The 19,625-nt window shown below is 44.3% G+C and overlaps 1 protein-coding gene across 1 annotated transcript; it reads right to left on the bottom strand.

Annotated features, from left to right (window-relative positions):
* Window positions 1-1,890: 1,890 nt before the first annotated feature.
* Window positions 1,891-7,556, bottom strand: fgf16 (fibroblast growth factor 16). Its single transcript, XM_084943865.1, has 3 exons — window positions 6,636-7,556; window positions 5,143-5,246; window positions 1,891-3,334 (listed from the first exon to the last, which is right to left on the bottom strand). The coding sequence occupies exons 1-3, from the start codon at window positions 6,907-6,909 to the stop codon at window positions 3,089-3,091; spliced, it is 624 nt and encodes a 207-aa protein (XP_084799991.1). The 5' UTR covers window positions 6,910-7,556; the 3' UTR covers window positions 1,891-3,088.
* Between the last annotated feature and the right edge of the window lie 12,069 nt (window positions 7,557-19,625).

Here is a 19,625-nt window from a genome sequence, read left to right as displayed (position 1 = left end):
GAGTTTGGGTGGAGACTGATGGGGAATAATACACATGAAACAAATGCACAACTAATAGGCAGGAAATGGTTTTGATTACATTTTTGTGAACCGTGCATTTTTGCTTTCTTGCCAAGTGTTACAGAATTGTTACCACTTACATTTGTCTGTGTTGGAGTACTGTGCAAAAAGTCCCGAGCCACCTGCCATTTCTTTATATTTGGTTTGGAAATGGGTAAAAGAGATAAAGAAAAATGAGGCAAAGCAGTTTGTACAGTTTTAACAAGGTTTATTTAACAAGGTGTGTTTGTTATAAACACCTTTGTTCATTAACACAGCCTGAGCACTCTCAGGCAGTTTTCTTGTATATTCTTTAAGTCGTCTTCAGGAATAGTTCTCCAAGCTGCTTGAAGGACATTCAAAGCTCTTCTTTTACTGCTGGCTGCCTTTTGTTCCCTTCTCTGCAAAGTGAGACCACACTGCTTCAATAATGTTGAGGTCCGGGCTCTGGGGAGGCCAATCCATGACTGATAGTGTTTCACTGTGTTTTGTAATCCGGGTGTGCTTTTGCTGCATTGTCAAATGCAGCCCCAAACCATGACAAAGCCTCCACTGTGGAGACACTCACTGTTGTTCTTTCATACATATTGACAACAATTTGAATTCATCCTTCCATAAAAATCAGCTGCCACTGGTTTTCAGTCAAATTCTTGTGTAATTTGACAATCTTAAGAACGGCTTCAAATGAAAAAAAAAAAAAAAAAGCCAATAATATGCCAAAGAAGAACTTTAAAAGACCTTCAGAAAACCTGGAGAACTATTACTCAAGACCAGAGAAAAATACAAAGTGGTCTGGCTCCTTGAAATGAGGTGTGGCTCAAGACTTTTGCACAGTAGTGTAAATCTGAAGCTACAGTCAGCAGCTACTTACTTTAGGTTATCATAGCAAAAACACTATAAAGGTGATGGTGGGGCTATAAGGTTGAATATGGTGTATGACGTCGACTTACTACGAGGCAAATTTTCAGGCTTTATGCTAAACTAAATAAACTGCCTCCTGGCTTCAGCTTCCTATTTATGACAGATATGAGAGCGGTATTCGTTTTCTTAACTTATTCTTGGCAAGAGAGCAAATCATTTCCCAAAATTTACGGCTATTCCTTTAACAGCTGGGACGCTGATTCATCCTGATGCAGCGTCCCTGTATTTCACACCCACAGCAAAGTGCCTTTTGTCCCACTCTCTTCTCCCTTCAATCTTTCATCTATTTTTCCCCTCTGCTGGTATTGTTTTCATTTCTCAGCCTGCCAGGGTTTTCCCCCTGCATGTCTTTGACTTTTCCATTCCCTCCCCCCCAGGGGAGCTTGCTCTCCCAGCTTACAGATATCTGCCAGTGGAGAAACATTACAACTATTGCAGATGTTGAAATGTTGATCCCATCCTTACTTAACTCCAGAACCACCACTCCAGGTCTGCAGCACATCCCCGCTGGTTCTCTGCGCACCGCATGCAGCTGTTTCTGTCCGTTGAAAAGACCTGCTGTAGGACCAGACCGTGAGGCCCCTGCAGTGAACGACCAATCACTGCTCTTAATCCACGCTGATGTGTAAAGCCAATTAGGGATCCGGTTGCATAAGAAATCTGATTTTGTATGGTGGATGTAGGCTGGCTAAGACCTCATGGAGACAGAGAGAGCCTGTGTACATTACTTGATAATGTAACCCTTCACTTGGTAAGGGGTTTACGAGGGCAAATTGGTATGGGAAAGAATCTGACATTTTTTAATTTATTTTTTAACCTTGTATTCCTTCTCTCTTGGCATTAATGTCAGTGAAAATATGTTAAAGTGATACAAGCAGTCCATCTAAAAGTGAAATATTTTGCCACAATAGGCTGAAATAACAGGAAAGACATGCAGGATTCACATATATCTGGTTTTAATTGGTACAGACTTTAATGCAAGCAAAAATGGTCTCTCACAATGACGTCTCGATAGCAGGACAATTTTATTGTCACGTTTCATTGCAGTTCTTCATTTTTTGTTTGCCTTTTTTTGGTGTCAATTCAGTAGAATCTGCAGTCCAGATAACTTCAAGTTCATTACAAAATAAAGTCTTTGCAATAAATAAATATATAGATTTACATTTATACTTTATATGTAGAAAATAAATATATTGTACATCTCATAAATAGGAACACCCATATGGACACCTCAGCTGCTTGCATTTTTAATAATGTTCCCCGATGCTCTGAACATTACAAGTCATCATCCTTAAAAAGAATACCCATTTCTTTAGTCTTCACAACCCCAGTCGGAGAAGTGCTTTTAGCCCGAGCTTAACTGCTTTTGTTTTTTGCATATTAAATTCCCGTAGCTTTGTGTTTGTTTGAATTTAATCTGATGTTTAAACTCGGACCAACCGAGCATGACGCTGAGACTTGGGATGTGCAGTAAGTGCAGTTCGATTGATCCCAGAGTCAGAGACATTATTCCCATCCTTTGTCTTTTATTTGAAACAAAACTTGCTCGTAGCTAACTCAAAGACAATCTCGTCACATATCCCAAACTACCCCTTAACAAACATGTAGCACAAAGTTTGCACGTCTCTGCTGTATATGTGGAATGTGCTTTCCTTCCCTCTCCTTTACATCTAATGTCGCCATAACAGTGTGCACACTGTGACATCATGCAGGGATTTATGTCCATAGCTCCTAAAAGTCACTTCTCGTTGACTGTTCCTTGTCCCGGCCAAAACCATCAAGAGCGACCACTCCCATTTTGCCTCTTCAGTATCTACACATGAACCTCTGTTATGCATTTATAAAGAAAACATGGCACCTGATTTGATTTTCCTGATTCAGCCATAGCTGGGCACTCATGAGGGCTTCCTTTGTCCATGATAGCAGTGGTTTTATAAGAGTTTTATCTCCTCTCTGAAGTCTGCCGCAGATGATGCAAACATGGTAACCTCGGGGGGGGGGTGAAGGTAAACAGTTCTGTACCAGGTCCAAAATATCCACAATATCCCTCCCCCGCCCCCTCATTTTTGTCTTTTTCTTTTATCTCTGTTCCTTCAGAAACAACCAGCTCTCCCAGTGTAAGCACTGGTCACCTGTACTGGAATAAATCCCTGAATTCCTGAGGGATCTTTTCAATCTCCACCGGTCTGGGTAAGAAATGGGTGAGCTTCTGGTGTTTTTTAGTCCTGCCGCCCTCCCTGGGCGAACCATCTTTGTTTAAAGCCACATAGTAGAAGCGCCCCGTGTCCGTGTGCCTGTACCGAGTTGAAGCGTAGGTGTTGTACCAGTTCTCCTCAAACTGCTCCCTGAACACACATTCTTTTGTCAGCTTCTTCTGCAGGAGAGGAAACAACAGGTTTGAAAATGCAGAAAACATTTGCAGAAAACATTTGCAAAAAACGCAGTCAAGACTGAGCTTCGCATGCAGATTCCTCTCCTCTTGATGCACCAGCTTACGTCTGTCATTAACTATTGTACACTGTGCACTTAGAAGTGGAAATGAACCAGTGGAAACTCATTTAGGCAGGTGCTCATTATGACAAAAGGAGGGAAGTCATTACGAGCGGATTTTCACTTTACGCTCCGCAGACCTGTTAACCTCTTGTTGTGCATGGAGAACTATTCCCCTCCCTGTGATGCAACGACAACGCCAAGCGGACGTCTTCCACCCCCACCTCTGAACCAAACATGCACACACACATATACAGAGCAGCTTTCAAAGCCTCAGCCTTCACTGACAGAACAGCATGAGCGATGGCTGTGGGTTCAGCAGGTGAGAGCATGCTGGCTGGGCGATGGGTGGGAACAATAAGAGACATCAGTGTTTGAGCTGCTTTCCTGCCAAGCCCAGTCAGCCTCTGCTGGTCTGTAAAGAGGGTCGAAGTAAAAGGGTTTCAGCGGAGGACCACTTCTGAATGTTGGCTTGCTCTTTTTCCTTTTTCATGTTTTTTGGTAGAAAAGACATCTACAGAACAAGAAATATTTCTCATTCTCTGCCTTTAACACACTCAGAGCCTCTCTGCGAGACTGCCGTGTTTTATTCCAGAAGCAATTTTGTTGATTGGCTGTCAGGCTCTGCTTGGCTGCGGCTGTGTGGTGAAGCTGTTGTCTGTAAACACAGCCCAGAGGGCACATGACTGGGCCAGCTCCATCCTAATACACACACACACACACACAGGTGTGCACATCCTCTCTCAGACACACACACGCAAACCTCATCGGATCAAACGATCATCATGGTCTGGTGGTTGTTGGACGGAAGCACCCCTTTACCCGCTATCCTCCCCTCCCTGGCCCCTCAGACTCAGACATGTCTACATGGCTCCCTCTGTCAGTCAGGTGACTCAGTCAGGTGTGCAATTACCCCCAAATCACCGCCTCCCACCACCACCCCGAGTCAAAGCTCCAGGATGGGAGCCAGACTCTGATAGTATGCAGTAACAATATCTGCACTTTCCACATAATGGCCGTGCTTAAAAGTAGCCTCTGTTCGAAACGCTCGGGGGAGGTGCGGGGTAGTCTGAGCCCTGAGAGGCCCCTCAGGTAATGCCCTGGGACACCTGATACAGGTAAAGCCTCACATACTTCCCCTTCATTGTCTTCATCTCTTCCCTTTCCTCTCCCTGTGACTGCAGGTATGCACCATGTGTCGGTCGGAAAGAGAGGCTGTTGGAAAAACTACCAGATCTCTCCTATGTTTTTTACAGCACTGCAGGTCAAACTCAAGAGCAGGGAGGTGCAATCTCCACCAAATTCACACACAGCTCACATCCAGAGTAACGTCAGCCCTTCCCGTCTCCACTTTGGAAAAATATGTAAATATTTCCGCATATCTCAAAACTGAATGAAGTGGTCGGTTTTCGCTCTGAAAGCTGATTATCCTCGACTCCCCTCACACAGAAAACAAATGTAAGTAATAGGAAACATACTTGTTTTGTCTGACTGTGCTTTTGCCCATCTGCTGCATATGGGAACCTTGTTAAACGTTTTGATAGCTCTGTACTGACATGTGTTGTAGAAAAAAAGAAAGACACATGAATGAAGGAAAGTGTAATTCCTTGGGAATGACTAGATGATAGTATATTTTTTAAGAAAAGTTGTCGGTGAGGGCTGGTGAAGTGAAAGGAGGGTTTTTTGACTCACCGACCCATAGAGCTCTCCTTTCTCATTCATGCCGAGGTAGAGTCCAGCGTCCACCCCTCTGATGCTCACCAGACCTACTGCTATACTTATGAACTCCAGGATACCTGAGGTCAAACACATAACATGGAAACACTGGTGAGACAAGCCCACAAACTCAGTGTGATCACCCCTAAATAACGCAAGCAGGTGGCCTCTTTTAATCTGACTGCAGACCAGTCCTTACTGTCATTTTATGCAAAATCCTGCAGCTATTCCAGACTTCATTTGAAAATTTGCCGTTTTAAGGCCATTAAGCAATCGAAGGGCTGCCTCTCCTTCTACCTATGAGATTTTTAATAGCTTATAAATGCGCTCATCCTGTCTTTGAGACTTCCCCCGCAGGCTGTGAAGTCGCTTTTATGAAGCTGAGACGTGGGTTACTCGTTTAGTGAACCGCTGACTCGGAGGAAGTTACAATAAAGCGAACATCAAAGGCTGGGAAACAACTGGTAAAATTAAAAGCCACTGTTGATGCGGAGGTTAGTCAGAGAGGATCCAGCTGCCTGTGCTGACTGGCAGAGAGGCCAGCTTACAGCCACCTGGTCCCCATCTCCGCGACTTCATCCCATGCCAGAGGATGACCGAGAAGATCCTTCTCATTTATTTATTTATTTATTTGAAGAGGGGTGTGTCCCATACTCCTCTAATCAAAACCACGCAGGTCTCACAAAGACCTTTGCACTTTAAATCTAAGCGAAGCCAGAAACAAACACGCGGACCACCCATGTCTCTAAAATCGGCTCAAGTTTGAACATTAAACCTTCTCTGAATTCCGCAGTGGTCACGCTTTAATTTAGAGATATTCCGCCTTTTTTTTCCCCTTACCCCTTTTCGCCCGGCCTGCACCTGTGACGAGTCTGCGCGGATATGAGGCGCGAGACATGTGCGAGTCTGCCCTCTGACCTCGTTTGATTCGCGTGTCGCGCGAGCCGCACACAGTTTTTCAACCTTCTATTTGTAAAGTTAATACAAACATAATAAAAACAGGCCACGAGACTAGAATTAAATCAAGTACTGTTATTTTTTTAATGATATCATATACATACCTGTGTTTCCTGCTGTGAAATAACGTCTGTTAACGAGAGAAAACCCTCTGACCTGCGCGCGCGAGAGTCTGCGAGCCTGTTGTTGCTGTCGCTGCAGGACGCGCGCGCTCGCTGCTTGTTTGCGCCTGATTAGAGACACCTGTGGCCCACGCGCAGCGGGGATTGCCAGAAAAAGGTGTGTGCCCTCGCGCCAGGTGACAGTGACGCACGAACGAGTATTCACCGGGGATGCTCAGAAGAAACTTCTTGATAAAGCCCCTTCTTTACCGGGTATATATGTATGGGGGAAAGTTTACCCCTTTCTCATTTACAGTTTTGGAGATAAATGGGGTATTAAAAATAGTTCGGTAAAGATTAAAATGAAATTCTGTCTCCAAATAATAGATCAAAGAATAAAGAAATACTGACCAAACCTGCTGTGGTCCTGTCTTGTCCCGTGCACTGTGCCATTGGGGAATATCTCCAGCTGAAAGCCGGTCCTGCAGTAGAGCTGCCGCCGCCTCAAGATCCCTTTGAGGTGGCCGAAATCTGTGGGCGACCCGCGCTGCACTCTGCCTTCAATCTGCCCCAGTCGCTCATTCAGCCCTATGGGGGACTCTGTTACGGGCATAGTCCCCACCGAAGAGAGAGTGCTTTGTAAATCCAAGCCGAGCGTCCCCAGAACACTCACGACCTCTGCCATTGTGTGCACAGCTGTCAAATTAAACGAAGGTATTTTGGGATGTAGTCGATAAATTCAGGAAGGAGAGAAAAGTTCACAGAAGTCCGGTCCATGCACGCCAAAAAGCGTACCACGCAGCGCGCCGTTGCTCCTCCAAATCAGCGCAGTCCTCTCAGTTTATTGATGGTGCTTTGCTGCAATCATGAGTTTGATATCTGTGTTTATCAAATAGAAAGACTCTATTATATACATGCTCCCCACGCATTCTCACATTGGATATTCAGACACAAGCCACGCCTGGCTGGCATCCCTTCTTACGCGCATCAGTTTGCTTTACTTAATGTGCACTTTCAGTCCAACTTTTTTTTTTTTCTCTCTACTTGTGATGGTGCCGCTGTCCGTGCGTGCGTGTCTCTGCCCTCTCAGAGAGCCGTATCTGATCCTTCGATCAAATAAATCCTGTTCAAGAAGTATCTTCTTCGCGTAGTTCCCCCGTTTTGCGCTCCGTGGCTTTCGGATAAAACCGCACCGCTTGTTTCAGGGCAGCAAAGTCTGGTAAAAGTTTGTGGTGCGGAATCAAAAATCACCATGGCCAAAAGACAAATGACAGCTGGCGTAAAGCCGAAAATGCAGCATAAGTTGTGAGAACTACTTCACCACAAAGGCAATCCATAATGTACACTGACTGGGTTTTGAGTCACACCACAGACTCCTGGAAGCCACAAAGGAAAACCGCAAAGAAACATTCACCCCCCCCCCCCCCCCCCCATCCCATCCCACCCTAGACACACACACACACACACACACACACAAGATTATCAAAATAACCTGTGCATACTTTCGGAGTAATCCAACCTCCCGCACAAGTTTCAGTGCCAACCACTGCAGTTGGAGCTTTTCACGAGAGCATTTTCTCCACCTCCTCTTGGAAGCAGGTGCTTCCTTGCCCCTCTGCACAACGTTTGCAGCGTGCTCCAGCGAAACCAGGAGCTTAACCACTTCTACTACTGGCAAGGAAGGGGTGGGGGTGGAGGGGGGTGTAAAAAAAAGAAAGAAGGAAAATCCAAATGCTGATGACATGTAGCATTAAATGTGACTGGTGCAGAGTCTTAAACAGTCACTTTAGCAGCACAGAAAACTTCTAAATACATCAAGAGAGTAAGCACCAAACACCACAGATAGCCATTCTCGGGGAGGAAATATTTCTGCTTCTTACTTAATTAACTAAAAGTAGCAATAGTCAGAAGCTGTTAGATGTCAGAGTAGTAGAAGTAGTAGAAAATGTAAATTATTGTTCCTCTAGGTTGTGCCTGGCCAAGACTGTGCATTCTTCATCTTCAGTTAAATTAGTCTTAAAGACAGTCGCATGTTTTAGATGTAAAATAACAATCTGAAAAGCAACTAATAACTACAGCTGTCAAATAAATCAAGAGGAGCACAATATTTGATGTTTGCCATCGTGCCCGTGAAAAAGAACACAGAGAAAGTTACAGCAGGACTAATGAATAATAGGTGTAATTTATGGCTCTGAATGGGGATTTTTGCATCTCTCCTAGGCACAATGGCACTACAGGTCCTAACGTGTAGCTGTGCAGGGGGGGGGGAAACAAAGCTGTTTGGTGAAGACTGTATTCCTGTTCGAAGATCAAAACTAAACTCCGGGAGCGTTTTAATTAGTTCACTGTTCTTGAGATATCAGTGACAGCCGGATGGGTTTAGAGGGAAGGAGAGCGGAGTGATTACATGAATAACATCATTTAACTATTAAGGTGTGTTGTTTTAGACCTCCCTCAAGCTGCTTTCAGAAACCCCCGTCCTGAGGGGGAGTTCTCTCCTCAGAGCTGCTCATCACAGGCAGCAGCTTCCCTGTAGAGAAAGGGGATTTATGACAGTGTCTCACTTCCAATGAACAGTGACGAACAGCGTGTTAAAATCACCCAAAGTGTGTATGATTGTTTTGATGTCACTGTCAGGCTTTAGATGGATCTCTTGGCTTCTTGTTTTTTGGGGCTAATTTATCAGCTTTTGTGGCACTGGCGCAATCTATTTTGAAGCAGATGTTAGCGGCTTTGAGAGTTTCTCGGAGTGGGATACAGTATGATTGACCTTCCAAAGCATGCAAGCCTTTTTCACTGCTACTAATTATGCCTCCATAAATCTTAGGGGTGTGTCACGGCTGCATTGAAGTCAGAGGAGGGACAGTGGCTTTCAGCTGGTGCAGGATATGAAAGGTGGTAGGGGTGATAAATGCCCATGGGCCTCTGCTTGATGAATTGGGCAAAAAGGGGTTGATGAGGAGTCACTGATGGGCAGGCTTTGTGTGAACAGACACCAGGGCCCTCGCTGCCGAGGAGGATGAAAGGAGAATTGGTCTCAGCTAAAAGGGTGGAAGGAGAAGGATTAAAGAAAAGGGGGAAGAGGAGAAAGGAAGTGACTGAGCAAGAATAACAGAACATTAAAAGGAAACACACTTTTCCTCCCTCCCCACGGGCCTCCTCTGAATTTCGCTCGGTGTCCATCACCTCTGTGCAAAACTGAAATCAATCTATGTTAGAATAAAAATGTAGTGGTGGTAAATTTTGATTTCTTCTACCTTTTTTTTTTCTTTTTTGGTAGCTATTAGAGCTACATCTGTTGCTGGTCTGCCATATTTTATAGTTGACATGGCAGATTTATGGCTGCAGATGAAAAAAAAATCCAGAGTCAAAATGTTCCCATATGCTGAGAACCTGCAGAGGATATAGAAATGAAGATAATGACCTCAAGTGCATTAAGCTACAGCTTTGAAGTTGCTCTCCCATGAGTCACAGAGAGAGAGAGAGAGAGTCAGAATTGAAAATGAAGTTACACTTGCACTGGGAACAGGGGGGCTAATAAGCACCTCACCTGTTTATTTGGATTAGAGCAACTTCTTATGTGTCCTCCTCCAAGAGGTGAACAAAGGCCTGCGAGGAAAAGAAATGCACAGACTGAGGTGTGCTTAATTTGATTATGAATCTCTTCAGAGATGCTTGTCAGAGTCATTATTGAAGTTTAAAGTTTTTCTTATGATATACAAGATACACTTTCATGCCCAGATTTAGGTGGGAAGACTAAAGCAGGTCTCACAGTAAACAGAATCAAGCAGCTGCTTAGCTTAGCTTAGCACAGAGCCGGTCTGGTTGCCTAGGATCTGAAAGGCCAAGAGATCAGTAACAACGTCATCAACAAAAGTAGATTTTTATTTACAATAATAAATCTAGTGTGCTTTTTGAACCGTCAGTCTCATGTGCACAACATGAGTAAACACTGCCTGCTATCGTGATGTGATACGCGAAACCAGTTCCTGATAGCACGTGCGCTATCCTCCATGTCTGCGTCTAATCCCGCCTTTGAATCACATCTGCGAAATGACTCATGAAAGGTTTTAAAATGATCAGAAACACAAGGCGCTGAAAGTGGCGCAAAAAAAAAGAGAGAAAGGGGAGGAAGACAGGAGAATATGGAGGTAAGAATCACTAGATCGTGAATATAATTTTAATCGCGACAGTAGCGCTTGTTGCTTTCTGCTGTTTGTAGGAGTCTTTCTTCTGAGCTTATTAAATACCTGCAGCTTCTTTGGGGTTACCAGCAGCTGTATGATCCACACACAGAATGCCAATCATACAGTCCGATCGTTTGTTACGCAGCGGACATCTTCAGGTTCTGATATGAGCTCATTACAGCTGTTGGGGGCCACTGCTTTCTGATCTTGCCTAGGGCATCAAAACAGCTAGAGTCAGCCCTGGCTTAACATGAAGACTGGAAACAAGAAGAAACAGATCTGCTGGTTCCATTTCCCCCACCATCGCCTCAGTTCCTACCATGTTATGTCTTGTTTGCTTGATCACTACAAAAACCTGAGTTTCAAAATAACACAGGGTTCACAGGAGGTTACGTGCTGGACTACGTCTTGGCCAGAGTCACAGTGGAGCCTCTTTCCTCTGACGGATGCTCAGTTTAGAAGAAGACCTCCAGCTTCTTATGATGGCACACAGATCTAGGATCAGATTCCTCAAAACCCTCTCAACTTTACCCCAGTGAGGGCATTTAAAAAAAAAGGCTCACTCAGTATAAGACTGAGGCCTTATATCGCATACTGCTCAGCTAACGAAGCCGCTAAAGGGGTCAGGACCTCCCGTCTGCCTGCACGCAGAGCTGGACAACTGTAAGTGTAAAGAAAGGCTGCGAAGCATAAGCCGCAGAGCAGAGCTACAAACATCCAGAGAGAGAGGGGATATCATCTGTTCTTATTTTACCTTTTGTCAACCAGCATGTGGAAAATGATCTTCACTGTGAGTTATTTGCAGAGCTGGATTCCATGTTATTTCATTCCCTAGCAGAGACATAACAGAGAGGGTCTCCTCTTTCACACAGGTGGTCCTTCAGCCTTGTTCAAGGGCGCTGTGTGCGCTGGGGCAGGGTTGGGAGAGTACACATTGGGGGGAGGACTAGGGCAGGCGCGCGTGTGTGTGTGTGGGGGGGACTAGGGCAGGCGTGGGGGGGGGGGGCACAGACAGATGCGAATTTAGGTAATGGTGTAACATTTCAGCGCCTGCTTTCCTTGGCCACCCCATGTAAAGATAGTGTTAATTAATTTGTTTGCTTTGCTTTCAAGCACTAACGAATGGAGCCCTGTAGGTTTTGAGAAGCCACTTGTATGCAAGGGAAACGGTCTAAAACCAACATTTGTTATACAAATTGCTTACATATGTTCTTGGGAGAGGGGAAAAAAAGATCCTTGTTATGACACCAACAGAGATGTCCCTTTTTTTTTAAACCGAAGGGAAAACCTTGGTAGGAATACTTCAAGTTTGTCTCTAACATTTTGGTTTCGCAGTTAATTATCCATACTCCAAACTTGTGGTTTTTCTGTTTTCATCAGAGGCCTGACTTAACTATAAACTGGAACAATAAAAGTTGTGTTTCATGGAATAAACTTCCTTCTTATCCATGATACAAGGAGCGGAGTTATAAGTTTTTTCCTTCCTTGATGCTTATTGGCTCAGTCTTCCTTATCATGAGTGGACATTTACAGCATTATACTGGACCTGATTCTTGCTAATTTAATTGTGCTGTTGCTTTGAGCGAGTCCCCATCACCCAAGTGATGCTCCACCTGTCCACCCGTGCTGAGGTGCGGTGTATGAATACCAATAACAGCGTTTAAGCTGTTTCTCAGCTCTGCAGGGCTGCGGTCTGATGTTAGAGATTGTATATGCGTGCTCATGATTCTGTCTGATGAGGGAACAAGCCCTCAGAGTGAGACTATTATTCTTACTACAACACAGAGCAGGAATCTAGTCTCAAACAGATGTTAGGAGCCCTTTGTAGAGCCTCTGGCACAGAGCCCAACCCTACCTATCTGCACAGCTATTTACATGGCAATCCAGCTGCTCAGTCTCTCTCCTTTTTCTCTCCTGCTCTCAAACCCTCCCTTTCCTTTTGCCCTCTCATTCTGCCCGCGTCTATACATTTACATCCCCTCGCTTTCCCTGCCCCCCTTCCTCCCCTCCCCTCGCATTTTGAAATCAAATACCTGCCCTCGTATAAACTTTGATCAATCAAACGTACAAATTTGTTTAGCTGAGGAGACAGTGACATACTGACGCAGGTTCGCTCACGCAGAGATGAAAAAGGCCAGGCGTCCCATATCTCAGAATATCTCGGGGGTGACGCAAACCTTTACCCGCACACTTTATATTTAGTTGGTCGCTTTCACAGAAAAGCCAAATATATCCACCTCCCCGAAAAACTTTACCTGCTATGTTGACTTATAGTCCTCTAGTCCAAGCAGATGTGGGAGAGACGGATTTATAATGAGAATCATTCCTGGAATCGGAGTTTTTGTTTGCTTTCTCACTAATCTTGTGAGGTGATATAAAATGCCTTCCACTTCTTGCATAGCTAGAGGAAAGCCATTTGTAAAGTCAGTTATTCAGCTTAATTTAACTCATCTGTAAAGTTGGAGCTTTTTAAGGGACCGTGCCCAAATGACTGCAGAGAGTGGGGCCTCGATAACTTCTCCTTCAGTTGGAGAAAAAACGGCAACAAACTCAGTGTCTAAAATAATAGTGCAGCTATCTTCACTAATAACCAAAGTAAATGATTCTTATTGAGTTCTTTCTCTACTTTGCCTTAGCACCCCCAACCTGTCACGTCAGATGGGCCTGCCCCTCCCTGAGTCCTGGTTCTGCCATAGGTTTCTTCCTGTTGAAAGGGAGTTTTTCCTTCCCACCGTTGCCAAGTGCTTGGAGCCATCTGATGCTTGGTGTTTTCTCTGTATTATTCTAGACTTTAAATTACAACATATAGTGCCTTGAGCCAACTGTTACTGGGGTTTGGGACTATATAAATAAAACTGAGCCAAATGACACTATATTGCCAAAAGTATTAAACTTAAGTGATGGCCCATTCTTAATCCATAGGGTTTAATACAATGTTAACCCGCCTTTTGCAGCTATAGCAGCTTCAACTCTTCTGGGAAGTCTTTCCACGAGGTTTAGCAGGTTGTTTACTTGAATCTTTGACCATTGTTCCGGAAGCACATTCGTGAGGTCAGACACTGGTGTTGGATGAGAAGGCCTGGCTCTCAGTCTTTGCTCTAATTCGTCCCACAGGTGTTCTATCAGGTTGAAGTCAGGACTGTGCAGGCCAGTTAAGTTCTTCTACACCAAACTCGCTCATCCATGTCTTTATGGACCTTGCTTTGTGCACTGGTGTGCAGTCATGTTGGAACTGGAAGGGACCATTCCCAAACTGTTTTCACAAAGTTGGGAGCATGAAGTTGCCTAAAATGTCTTGGCATGCTGAAGCATTTAGAGTTCCTTTCACTGGAACTAAAGAGCCTCGTGTATCAGATTGCCCGATGAAGTCTGATTCGTCACTCCAGAGAACATGTCTCCACTGCTCTAGGTGTAGAGCAGTTTGCTTTACACCACTGCATCCAACCTTTTGCATTGTGTTCAGTGATATGAGACTTGGACTAAGCTGCTCAGCCATGGAAACCCATTCATTAAGTTCTCTATGCACCGTTCTTGAGCTAATCTGCAGGCCACATGAATTTTGGAGGCCTGTAGCTGTTGACTCTGCAGAATGTTGGTGATCTCTGTGCACTATGCACCTCAGCATCTGCTGACCTCACTCACCGATTTTACGTGGCCTACCACTTCATGGCTGAGTTGATGTTGTTCCCAGTCGCTTCCACTTACCACACTAGAATTCACTGGAGTTCCTGAGAATGACCCATTCTTTCGCAAATGTTTGTAGGAGCAGTCTGCATGCCAAGGTGCTTGATTTATACACCAGGGAATAAGTACATGCCACTTATTCACCTATCTATGCTTAAGTGCATTCACACCAAAAAATGCGTAGAGAGGCATGAAGCCACCAACCCTCTGATTAGTAGGTGACCTACTCTACTTCCTGAGCCACAGCGACCCCGAAATGCATTAGCAGTTGAGGACGGTTGGACAAATATTAACATATTAGTAAAACAGTTCTCATGCAACTTTCAGTTAGCAAAATTTTGACAGGGTTGGAGAAATGGCCAAACTTTCTTTTATGCCTTGTAGCTCACAAGAGTTGAAAAAAAAGAAATCCGTGATGACAAAAGTTTAGAGACACATCCCTGTAATTCAGATGCATAGCCCTCCCTCCTTTCTTCCCCCTTCTTTCCCCCCTCTTATTAGTTGTTCTACAGCCAAACATTGCGAGACACAGTGAAACAAGCGTGGACAGATTCCATTCATTCAACCAGAACTGACTCCTAAGTGTGCTTTCTTTGTGTGGCTCTGTCATTTAACTGCATTTATGTCATTTTCTTATTCCTTAAGGTTTAGTAACAGTCACAGTGACTTAAACGATGCAAAGCAGCGCAAAGAGGTTTCTCGCTCTGGGAGGGATCTGGTGCTCATTAACATCAGCTCGGTGGCAGCATTATCATAAGATGATAATTAGACAAGCAGCCTTCATGTAAATGAAAGGAAATGAAATCAAAGTCCACCGGGGCCCTGAAGCTGGCCAGCTTGTCAGTAGAGGGTGCTGATGCTTCCCTCCCTCTCAGAGCTTCAGCCAACATCTCAGATTGCCTCAGAATCATGCAATGTCACGCTATGACAAATGGAGATACATTAGTTAATTAAAGTGGGGAGTTCAGAGCAGGGTGATGCAGGTCGTCTCTCTTTTCTCGCTTTCATTCTTAAACATTCCTCCTCCGTGTCACGATGCAAAAGCGGAGCCGAGTCCAACTCTACGACTCCCCTGGCGTGATTGGTCGAGTTCTTTCTCAGTTTCTGTAATCAAGGCCGCTTCAGTTTCTGATGTAGTTTTCATTGTTATTCTCCCGTCTGTTGTTGGGTTGGTTGTTGACTTAAGCGAACACTTAGATCTGCTATATTAGTAGGGGTAATTTAGTGTCTGAGTGATTTACAGTTCAGGCTGATTATGCGAGCCTGCGCCTCAGAACGCACCATTTGTGGACCAAATAAGATTATCACAAGGCATGTCTTTTGCGTGCTCATCGACATTAAACAGTTTCTCCCCAAGAGACGTTTTAATTGACTTCAAGTGATTTTTGGCAAATGAGAAAACGCCAGAGGAACTAATGGGGGCAGCGGGTTCATTGTTGATGATTTGTATTGGGAGGTTAAAATGGAAAAGAGAACTCGCAAACTCACTGTTTTCATCTGAAGCCTTGAGCTTCTCCGTCTTTGATGTTGCGGGGGTGAATAGTTGTTAGGTTGAGACAGTCTCTCTGCTGCCAGAAACAAGGCTGGAGGCTGAGACAGGTGCACCATGTTCATCACATCCTGATGGAGGAGACTGAGGGCCAAGATGTTGTTCTCAACATATTGGAAGTGTTTGTTAACAGATGGAGACATGTGCTGGCAAACGTTGCCTCACTTTGACCAGAAAGAGGGGAGAGAGAGCAAGGACGGGGTAGAAAGCAACATCTAATTTCCAACGGCACGAAGGACGCTGGGATACAAAGACGGGGAAAGAGGAAGATAAGAGAGAAATCAATCAAAAATTTAATTTTAGCATTTGTCCAAGCCCTACAGCTGAAGATAATATATAACACTGAGCACACAAAAAACAAATCTTTATGTGCTTCAACTGTCAATCCAGTCTGAGAGAAAATGGTTGAGACTTTGTTTATTCCCAGGTTTCGGCCATAATCTCCAGCTGCAAATTGTGCAAAACCACAAGCAGGTTAAAGGATTTTCCCTCAGGAAGTCTTTCTTTTTAATCCAATGTCTGTCATACTTTTCAAGCAATGTTTCAGCCACATATGTTCCTCCGCAGCCCACTCCTCTATCTGTGTTTGTATCACAGCTTTATTTCTCTTGTAAGGTCATGCAGCTACAGCTGGCATCAATATGGCAAAGCTTTTTTCTGTCTGAGCCCAGCGCTGGAAAGTTATGTTCATCGGGCTAATCAGTTTAAAAGATAATGAAAACAGAGATTGTTTACAGAGATTAGGCCCTTGGAAATGGAGTAATCAGTGCTTTTGAAAGGGCACTGACAGCGGCGGGGCTCTATTTCTTGTCTGTAGAAAGCGAGCAACGCCGCTGTACCTCCCCATCTCTAACAAGCTCTCTGAGCCCTGATGTCATCACAGATAGAAGATAGAGTACCTTATCCTCCGCTGCTCTCCATTTGCTCGTCTTTGCTGGAATGAAATTACTCAACGCTTAACAGACGGGGCACCTGTCAGCCAGATGTGTTTGAGTAATGAATAAAGAATAGGATGAAGTAAGCGTTTTGACAAAAAATGTCCAGAGAAAAATTAATCACGGGCTTAATTTTTTTTTCTCAGCCCCATTGTTTAATACGCTGTTATGATTTATGTGGCAATAGATTGATTTATTTCAGGGCTGGAGGCTGGATTACTTTAGAAGAGTCACCGATTCGAAGCTGAGCCGAAGCTCTAGAAATAGTTGTAACATTTCACGCTTTTATATGCATATGGATTATGCACTTACGCTGATTTAATCCATGTTAGACTGAGGCCAACTATTGTCATTTTCTTTCTTTCTTTCTTTCTTTCTTCTTTTTGGCTGAAGTGTTCAGTCCAGTTCGCATTTTATTCATCGGAGAGACACATGGGGCCCTGATTTAATTGGGGAGGGGTTCCCTCATAAGAGGCAAAAGCCATGAAAATAATTATCAGTATCTCAGATCTCATCCACTGAAGGGGGGGAACATATGTTTAGGATTTGGACTTACAGGGTTGCCCCCTTTACCAGCCAAATACAACTTGTATCCTGGCCGCTTAGTGTATGTATTTATCAACATTTTTCTGAGAGAGAGACCCAAAAAAAAAGATTTACGGGGGAGATACATGGTAGGGGTTTTGTCCAAGAAGATAGTAGGTCTGATGTGCCAGGACAAGAGGTAGAGCAGCTTGTTTTGGCTCAAGATTTAATGCAACATTTGGCTGTTCTCAGGCCTTTCCTCCTGGGAAGAAGAACCAGATCCCTGCTTGAAACCTTACATTTATTTTTTCTTCAGTTTTTATAATTCAGCATCATGGAGGACACAGACAGAAAACACGTGTATTTGGTGGCTTTCCTCGCCCTGTGACTTATCAGGAAGACTTTAGGGAAAAGATGTTTCTGGAGAGGAGAGGATGGGTGTGAATCTTTTGTCTCAGCCTGAGTCCGCTCTTGGCCACAACACGCTGTCAGTTGAGCAGCCCGGGGAGGCTAAGCCCTGTTCCTCCGCCTCTGACCAATGGCTCTGGCATCCTCCGCTCTGGCACGGTGACGTCCTGGGGGAATCTTTATTCTGATCAGAATACGTGGCGGAAAGCTCCTATAAAGTCCCACAAAACAGTGAAACAGAGAAACCTTGGACTGAGCTGCAGAGGCGAGGGGGACCGATCACCATAAAAATGCAATTTATCTTTTATTCTGCTCGGTCACATTGTCCTGCTTTCCCTTGAAGTTAGTTTTCTGTACTTCAACAAAGAGCAGGAGTTATCTTTTTTCCTGTTGCTGCTTCTGCTGTCACATTTTGAACCATTTTGGAAGACTAATGTTGGGGGTTTGCAAAGCACTGAATGCATTCTAGTGGTATCCATTAGTGTAATGCTGGCTGTTTGATTCTGAAGGAGACCCTGACAGTGTACTTGACAAACAGTCGGCTGATCCATTTCCTTCGCAAAGGAGAATGACAGGGGGACTGCCTCTGCTGTGAGTGGCCCCACTGTGCGCCTATAAGCGCCGAGAGTTGGGTGGTCTGTCCATCAGCGGCAGATCTGGGGTTAGGCCTGAGAAAAGCAGCTCACCCATATCACTTTCAAAGCATGAAACCCTAAGCGCCGACCGCGCTCTGCTCACTGCAGCCTTTTACACACAAAGACACCTGTTGTTCCACTCTCATACAAAGGCTTAATCAATCTAGGTGTTTGCAGTCAAACAAACACAAATGCCATGTTGCATTTAGTTTGTAAATTTTATGTGATTTTAAAAAAAAAGCAAAAAAAAAAGAGCTGTTTTGTACTTGGCCGGCTGAATTGTCTAGATGCCAAAGCACTGATTACTCAAAATCACAAAAGTTCAGACGTTGTAAACTTGTGAAAGTATGTGAAACAGATATGATTTCCCACGCCCCATCAATCAGAAGCAAAATGAGTGCGACAGTAAAGCAGTGCTAAGCTGTAGGTGGCCTCTAGTAAGGTAATAAATAAAGCGGAAACGTCACCCTGGAGGACAACAGGATGTACTTGTTGGACTTTTGTGCAGCTCCAACTGAAAAGGGCTTTCAAAACTTCCAAGCTTCTCCGTCCCTGCAGTCCACAGAGATCGTACTAAGAATAACAACCTGCACACGTTTTGGATCCCGCCAAATGGATCGATTTGACCCATATTTGCTGTGACAAACCGAAATGTCTGAGTCTCCAAACAAGCGGAGGCAATGTTTGCTCGAGAAACTCTAGGATGTGCTTCTCTACTGCCAGCATTTATGAGAAAGGCTGTTTTGGTAATTTCATCAGTTTTGTTTGGGCAACAGTGATTGATTGTGTTTCTATTCTGAGGAACAGTAAGTCAGGGCCAGCAATTACATTATTTAATGTAATTTAATGAACTGATTTGGTTCAAATTAAACACTTGCACACTATAAATACCACTGTGACTTTTAGGTATTTTGTAGAAACACTTTCTTCCACTCTCCAAAAGTTGATTCTGTTCATCTGGACGTAGCGTTTTGTGGGAGAAACGTTTCGTCACTCATCTTCTTCAGTCTCAGCTGACTGCAGGTTTCCCCAAATCAATGGAGTCAAGGAGGCCATTTACGTGAAAAGGGAAAGACCATCTCTGAATCGAGGAGGGGGCCTAAGGGTACATCTTTCGCCATCTTACAATGCTGTGATTGCAGCCATTCCCCAACTCTCCGTGAATGGTACTCATGGCCATTGATCAGTGGGTTTTGGTCTGTGGTTGTTGATCAATGGTCATGAGAATTTGCATAATTATGATTAAGGAACTGACCTCCCAGCCCATTGTTCCTTCAGTGGGCTGGTTTCAGTCATTATGCAAATTTACTGTTTATAAGATTTGGGGAAACCTGCAGTCAGCTGAGACTGAAGAAGTCACTTGGATGAGTGACGAAACGTTTCCTGGATGATTGAGAATGCATCAAGACTTTCTTGCACTGGAAATATTTATCTCAATAAAACAGGAAGTTGTAATTACAGAAGGTACAATTAAACTT

The sequence above is a fragment of the Perissodus microlepis genome, chromosome 2 (assembly GCF_051167445.1).
Source record: "Perissodus microlepis isolate ML-2025 ecotype Zambia chromosome 2, ASM5116744v1, whole genome shotgun sequence".
In the NCBI taxonomy this organism is placed as follows: Eukaryota; Metazoa; Chordata; class Actinopteri; order Cichliformes; family Cichlidae; genus Perissodus; species Perissodus microlepis.
This window is presented reverse-complemented; position numbering and strand designations above follow the sequence as displayed.